General features: G+C 45.0%; 1 protein-coding gene across 1 annotated transcript; it reads left to right on the forward strand.

Annotated features, from left to right (window-relative positions):
• The first annotated feature begins 2,290 nt into the window (after positions 1 to 2,290).
• LOC109967248 (uncharacterized) lies at positions 2,291 to 7,484 on the forward strand. Its single transcript, XM_020612689.1, has 6 exons — positions 2,291 to 2,399; positions 2,485 to 2,596; positions 4,330 to 4,433; positions 4,769 to 4,879; positions 6,774 to 6,845; positions 6,923 to 7,484. The coding sequence occupies exons 3-6, from the start codon at positions 4,345 to 4,347 to the stop codon at positions 7,269 to 7,271; spliced, it is 621 nt and encodes a 206-aa protein (XP_020468345.1). The 5' UTR covers positions 2,291 to 2,399; positions 2,485 to 2,596; positions 4,330 to 4,344; the 3' UTR covers positions 7,272 to 7,484.
• The last annotated feature ends 6 nt before the right edge of the window (positions 7,485 to 7,490 follow it).

Here is a 7,490-nt window from a genome sequence, read left to right on the forward strand (position 1 = left end):
AGGACTCTTATCTAGAGCTCCACATTCTTGGAGCAGCTGCGTATTACCTAGTCATAACAAAATGAGGTAGCTCGATGTGTGTGTATGTTGTATGCATGATGTGTAACTAAACATTCATTCAGACATAATTCTTACACAAGATTAATACAAGAAAACAATTGGTGTCATGGCTTACTGCTAACCTTGAAGCAGAGCACACAGGAGCAGACTTTGAATCTTACTAAACTGCATTAATAACACACATTAAAGTCTAATAATTATCTGACTAATTTATTCATTTCTAACAAGCCCCACATCATATTTGTGTTTTGCCCATAGACAATCTGGGATTTCTGCTAATTCCTGTAATGTCAGTGTGTACATGTTTTCTGTCTGACTGAACCTGCGTGGAATGTCCGGGAGAGCAAAAGAGGGTAAGCAGTACAAGCAGAAGCATAAACTTTATTGCCAAGTATTATCAAAAATACAAGGAATTTGACTCCAGCCCAATGGCCCCCGACTTGCACAGCAATAAAAACAAAATATATACAAGTTAAAAGGCACAAATTAAAAGAACAAACATAGACTAGCTGTTCTTCCTGAAGTCCACTGTCATCTCCACTGTTTTGAACGTGTTCAGCTCCAGGTTGTTGCGGCTACACCACAGGACCAGCTGTTCAACCTTCTGTCTGTAGGCTGACTTGTCACCGTCTCAGATGAGACGATTACCGTTGTGTCATCAGCAAACTTTAGGAGCTTAACAGAGGGGTCTCCTGAGGTGCAGTCATTAGTATTGTTAGGTTATTTCTTAGTTAGATAGATATTCAGAGATTTGCTGTCTAGAAATGTTTAGTGGAGACAGGATGTCTAGCTCAGGCTGTTAAATGCGCAGTTCATTCTCATGTGCTTGCAGACTGCATCTAGGCCAAGGCTAATTAAATCATACAAAGGCTACAGGCAAGGAGAGTTGTTAGTATTAACTGTAATGCTAATCTTAATATTTGTCTTAATGTGAAATGTCATGTCAAATTGTTCTAGATACACACCACAAATCAACAGCCACACACCTTGACTTTTCCTCATGTTTTGACTATCGTTATGGTCAGCTGCAAGCTGGCATATCAGGTGACGTCACGGTTTGACGTGCCTGCGTAGTATGGGGCTAGCCCAAAGTGATTAAAATTATATAGGTTTCATGGTCTAAGGTCTTTCATCTTTCCAAGCTGCCTGCGCGCAGGTTTGGTGGTGGAAGAGATCTGGACGTGTGATGTTAATTTTACCTGTGATCCTCTGAATAAACCAGTGCGGTTATTTTTTATAAAATCTAAAGTGGTCTACTTCGTCTTTTGTGAGTTCCTGGTTTAAAAGAACCGGAAGGAGCTTTGTACATTAAACAGAGTTTATAGTATAGAAGGAGAACAACAGTGGGGTGAGCACACATCCCAGGGGGGCACCTGTGCTGATCGTCCGGGTGCAGGATGTGGTTTTCCCCATCCTCACCTGCTGCTTCCTGTCCGTCAGAAAGCTGGTGAACCACTGACAGGTGGGGGCAGGCACTGTGAGCTGGGTCAGTTTGGAGTAGAGGATGTCTGGGGTGATGGTGTTGAATGCCAAGCTGAAGTTCACAAATAGGATCTGAGCATGCTGGAGCATCCATGAGGTCCCTGGTGAGTCAAGATGTTGCAGGATGAAATACATGAAAGTTCAGGACTGTTTGTGTTTTATCAGCTTAGAAATATTGTGTTTGTTGATATTTGTGACTTTGGTGAAGATCAGGTCACAGTTCATGACAAATTTATGCAGAAAACCAGGAAACTGCAAACAGTGCCATTAGTTTTTCTTGCAACTGTGCATGGACTCTAGCCCTCATGCACACCCCTGCATCATCTGTGGACTTGATGTTTTCCCTGAGCTTTGGTTTGTTCATGCCCTGCTTTCCTCTTCCTTCTTTGGCTGACTATGGTTCTGTGTATTTGTCCCTCTGCTGTCTGATAGTTTTTGCTTGTAGATATTTTCTAGGTGGCGTCTGTGTTCTTCATCATTGGACTGAGCTCCGTCCTGTTTGTTTTCTCTCCCCTCCTCAGGTGGTAGTAGTTTCCTGTGTTGTTGCTCTGTTTTGTGTTTAGTGTGAGAGCTCTAGTTGTTCCTCTTTGCCCTGTTCAGTTTGTCAGTAAAGCCCTGTTTTGTTACCTATCCCTCCCTCTGCGTCTGCATTCGGCTCCTCCCCAGCCAAACCCTGACGGCCTTGTGATCCAGCTGATAGGGATTTATTCTGTCTCTTAATGTTTGACTGCAGCTGCAGAATGAACCCAGAGCTGTGACGGACTGTGAACCAGTCTCCTGTTTGTTTCCTGGTAGAAGCTACGTCTCCAGTCCACCTTCACTCCTCGTCTTCATCAGGTGATCATCTCCATCAGAAGGTAATGTAAGCAGCGTGTTCATCGTGTTTGTGTCAGCTGATCTGAGGACAGTCCAGCTGCTGATGTGTTCTGTTGCTGTGCCCAGGTCACTGGTGGAATGAACGAAGCAATGAGAATCCAGTTTTACCAGAACTGAAATTCAACCTGTTGGTGAGTCAGAGTGACCAGAAAAATAGAAACACCACCACAGTGCTGAGGTAAATGTTGTTTTATTGAAACGACTTTAAATGTTTGTCGACCAGATTCTGTGGCTTATTTAGACTCAGTGTTTTGTGTCGGAGGTAAACGAACACTGTGTGACAGGTCTATACTGGATGTGGACACTGGATCTGACTGTAGAGTGTTTCTCACAGTGTGCAGTCTGTCCTCAGGGGATCTGTTTGGCAGTGTCAGCCACAGGGTCACAGACAGGGTTTTGTGAGGTGTTCAATCTGACAGAATGGTCCATATCCCATGATGCATTATTAGACTGGAGGCATCTTTGTTTTGCTCAGATCGGCATCAGAGAACAGCTGCACAACAGATTCATCAACAGACGTCTTATGGAAACGTTTTTATGAGGGTTAAAGTGCGTCTTGTAACTGTGGGGGAGTTTACGTCAATGGTTTCTATAACAGCTCACCGACCTTCACAGGTCATGGCCTGCTACCAGTTTATATCTGATACTGGATCGAACCCTTTTCTACATATGTACCAGTCGACACAACACACAGGCCCAGTGCAGAGTATCAGTGTCTGATAATACGGGTCATAATCGACACAGTTTGTTATGATGAACAGCATCAGGTTGTGGTACTTTCCCCTACACACTGCAGTGTGTACTACTCATCAGTACATCTCAGCCTGGACTCAGTATAAACTGAGCACTCATTTGTGTTTGAGGGCGTTCTCAGCAAACGTCCTCGAGTAGGATCAACTTGATTTCAGTCTCGCTTGGTCTGGTTCTCAGGTTCATGTCTTTGACTTTGAATGTGAGTCTGTCCTCATAAAACCTGTTTGCAGATGACGCACACTGATAATGTCCTCACACAGACTAGTTACTATCAGACTTTGACCTCTCAGAGTTTTCCCTCCCAGCAGTTATTTATGAGTACTGCCTGAAGAAGTATTTGTAGTAGATGCTTGGTTCGTATTAATTCAAACAGGTTTGATCTGAATGACAATGTCCCAAACAAAACGTCTTCACAGGGACAAATGAGGACAAGTCTTTAAAGCAAAGTGTTTTAAAACAAAGGTCTGAGAGAAGAAGGTGTTTCTGGCTCCGTCTGCGGCAGCCTGAGGTTCTCGAGGTTTTGGTCCCTGTGTTTGGAAACAGGACTGAGGACCAGAACAAGCCCACATGTCCAGATGCAGCGGCGTCTCCATGCGATCGACACTGCTGCTGCTCCATCACTTCTCAGAGCTGAACTTCAACTCATCAGCACCATCTGGTGGACAGAGAGGGGATGTCCATCATCTGAGGATCACCAGCTCTCTGATCCCACTGGGTTGGATCACTGTGTGACTGCACACATGGTTCTGGATGATGGTTGGCTGCTCCAGGGTCTGTGTTGTTTATACAGAGGAGTCTTATTCTTCAGAGTTTGTCCCTGAATTAAAGCAGAATGGCTGACAGTGATTTGTTTTACTGTTGGGACACTAACAACAGTCTGAATGTAGTGTGAGCTCACATCCTCAGTGGAAAATGTCGAGAGAGTCAGAACGGGTCAGAACGCAGTGATTGGCTCGGCTGAGGTGCATTTAATCCAAATCACATTCATATTCCAACACAGACCTGGTTTGACTGAAGGCTCGGTTGCACAGTCCCTGTGTCGACAGGCCCAGAGGCTGCAGAGTCGTCATGTGTCTGAGGGAACCTGACACGTTGGAGAGAGGAAGGTGGTGTCACTGCTGATGTACTGGCTGAGCATGATGTTGTGTCTGTGTGAAGGTGTTGGCCTCTGCGATGAGTCAGCATGAGGACGGACAGGGCAGAGGCCCTCCCTCTAAAACCGGGCTGCGTGAGGACCGTGAGAGCCGGAGCACAGCTCAGAGGTGAGATGAGGATCTCCACTGGTCCAGGACTCTTGTCCCTGTCAGAGCTCAGCACCACACATCACTGCACCACCAGCGTTCACACTCAGCTGCTCAGTAGCAGCTTAGAGGAGCTCATGATGAACTACTGACTGTCTGAGTGAGCAAACCAGTGATTAGTCAGCTCCACAGCTGAGACCAGACAGCACCTGTCATCAGATGCACATTGACCAACAGGAGGATGTTACTCATCCACTGCCTCCTACTGGTTTTTTATCTGCTTCTGACATTTCACCTGGTCTCAGTCTGCTCACATCTTTTACTGGTTTCATGTGTCACTGGTTTGTTTGTATCAGGATGCAGCAGCAGAGACCAGACTCTCCTGACTCCAGCTGTGTGTCCATGAAAAGTGACTGGTCTGAGGGTCGTCTCATAAACTTTAAAGATGGACGACCTGGTGATGGAAGGTAAGAGTTTCACCCTGAGCTTTGTTATTAACTGGGAAGAGGAAACTCATGTTACATCAATTCAGTTTTACTTAGATAAGCCTATGTTCTAAATCATACAGTTGTCTCAGTGGGTTTCACAGTGTGTACAGCATAAAATGCCCTCTATCCTTAGACCCTTGAACTGGATCAGGAAAAACTCTCAGAATGTTTTAATTGAAAAAGAAATTGGAAGAAACCTCAGAAAGAGAAACAGAGGAGGGATCCCTCTTTCCGGATCAACAGACAGGAAGTTCATGTTTTGTGAGCAGAATAAATCAACAAGAGAGTTACTGTGTGGACAGTCGGGGTGACACTTTATAGATGAGACATGCATGGAGAACATGATCCAGGAGTCACACACCCCACAGATCACTCCTTCTTCTCCATCAATGTCCAGCAGCTGTTTCAGCAGGTCTGGTCCTGTTTGTGTGTGATCTCTGACTTGACCCAGTTCACTGTCTCAGCTCTTAACTCTAAACTGTGCCCAGCTCGTTTTTCTCTCTCCCCTTAAAACATGAAGGACTGGTTCTTCTTACCATTGCTAACTCTGAGAGACGAGACAGTCCAAGTAACTTCAAAACAGTGCTGATTTATTTGAAAGGATCACAGGTAAAATTAACATTACACGCTCAGGTATCTTGCACCTCCAACCTGCTCGCAGGCAGATGTAAGATGAAAGACCCTGAACCAACCAGGCCTATACATTATATCCCCTCGGTTGGGCTAGCCCCATACTACACAGAAACGTCAACCGAGACGTCTCTGTTGCCAGCTTTGCAGCTGGCCATAGCAGTAGTCAAAACATGAAGTAAATCAATGTGGTGTGTAGCTAAAAACATTCTCACACGACCTCTAGTAACATGTCATGACATTAAACATAAGAACATATTATGGCTAAGGCTACAGTTATACACATCATAATAATATTAAACATCCTGTCTGCTGACAGTCATCAACTTTTCTCTAGTTATCCTTGACCAGATGTACCCTGTAGAAACTCATAAGCATGACTAAGCATTTAACAGTCTAACTAGACATCCTATCTCCACTAAACATTTCTAATACATAAAGTATCTATCCAATTTCTATCTGACTAAAAATACCTAACAAACAGAAATATAGATTATGGCTTTACAGCCGCACTGACTTTTGAACACAGGTCGACCAGCGAGCAGCAGCATTCCACTAAATCAGTCCTCTGTTTTCACTGTGCAAATGCTTTTCAGCTCATTCACAGGACTTGTCTCCCAGGTTGTCGGCTATGTTCTGGTTTCCTGGTTCACACCTGCTCTTCTGAATGTTTCTGATTGTTGATACTGGCCAACCGACCACCTCTGATACCTCTCTGATGGAGTTTTGCATTCATTACTATAAACCTGATGAGCAAGGCTGCTTCTTCACTGCTTGTGCTGACAGACGACTTCGTCTCAGCCAGCTGTGAACCATGTGTGAGCTCCATTGTGGATAAACTGAAAATGAAACAACACGTAGCTGAACAAGAATGTTTAGTGGCAAAGTGTCTATTTACTTTTGAACCCTTGTGATTTCAGGCCTGTATCTCAAACACAGTCATTTCAGTATCGATGTAACCAGCTCCTATTAAAGTGGAGACTCTACACTTGTAGAACAGGTTGTTTTATTTCTCAGTGATTCTGCTGAAGCACAAACTCTGAAGAACAATGTGCCATTGTCCAGATACAAGCAACCTGAACTGTACATACTGAAACATCTGAGGACAGATAAACACAGATGATGGGAAAGTCGTGATCGAGTTACCTGCTACTGTCAAATCATCACTGAAGGAATTTGAACCTTCATTAAGTTGTGTCAGATTCAAGTTTCCTGCTTCTCACGGTTGCTGTTTCCTCCCCAGAGTTCAGCAGCAGAGCTCAGAGGATCACAGTGACCAGTCTGCACAGCAGCATCAGCCGGACCTGGACTCTGTGTTCATGGTGTGTACATGTGCACTCACATGTTCACTGTTCAGCTCCATCGACCGCAGGCTTAATGCTGAACTAGCAGACTCCATGCTGCTGTGTTCAGACCAGCAGCCTTCAGACCCACACAGGAGTCACATGTTGGGTTGGACCAGTTTCACTTCACTGTTCACTTTCTCATTCTGTTCCAGCTGCTGGAGGAGAACATGGTCACTTTTGTGAAGAACGAGCTGAAGAAGATCCAGAGGGTCCTGAGTCCAGATTACCCAGAATGCTTAGAGAGTCAGAGGGAGGATGAGGAGGAGCTGGGTGGTGAGGATGAAGAGCAGAGGAGGCGCAGCAGAGAGTCATTTCTGCAGATCACAGTGAACTTCCTGAGGAGGATGAAGCAGGAGGAGCTGGCTGAGCGTCTGCAGAGCAGTAAGAGGGTTTGAACAGGTTTAACATGGTGGAAAGAGGAAGTGGAGGCGACATGGGAGAGGTTTCCACTGACACACTCTGCTGTAGATCTGCTGCACACATCTGCATCAGACCACAGGCTGTTTGTCTCCACTGAGGATACAAACTCTGCACACACTGACATGTTTAGTCTCTGACTTTCTGAAGGATCCACTCACTGATTTAACTTATTGTTTGTTCACTCAGGACTTGAT

This window comes from Monopterus albus, unplaced genomic scaffold (assembly GCF_001952655.1).
Source record: "Monopterus albus unplaced genomic scaffold, M_albus_1.0 scaffold127.1, whole genome shotgun sequence".
Classification (NCBI taxonomy): domain Eukaryota; kingdom Metazoa; phylum Chordata; class Actinopteri; order Synbranchiformes; family Synbranchidae; genus Monopterus; species Monopterus albus.

Coding starts and splice junctions, on each gene's coding strand:
- LOC109967248 (XM_020612689.1), top strand. CDS start 4,345: ATGAGTCAGCATGAGGACGGACAGGGCAGAGGCCCTCCCTCTAAAACC. Junction 4,434..4,768: donor AGCCGGAGCACAGCTCAGAG/GTGAGATGAGGA, acceptor TGTTTGTATCAG/GATGCAGCAGCAGAGACCAG. Junction 4,880..6,773: donor GGACGACCTGGTGATGGAAG/GTAAGAGTTTCA, acceptor TTTCCTCCCCAG/AGTTCAGCAGCAGAGCTCAG.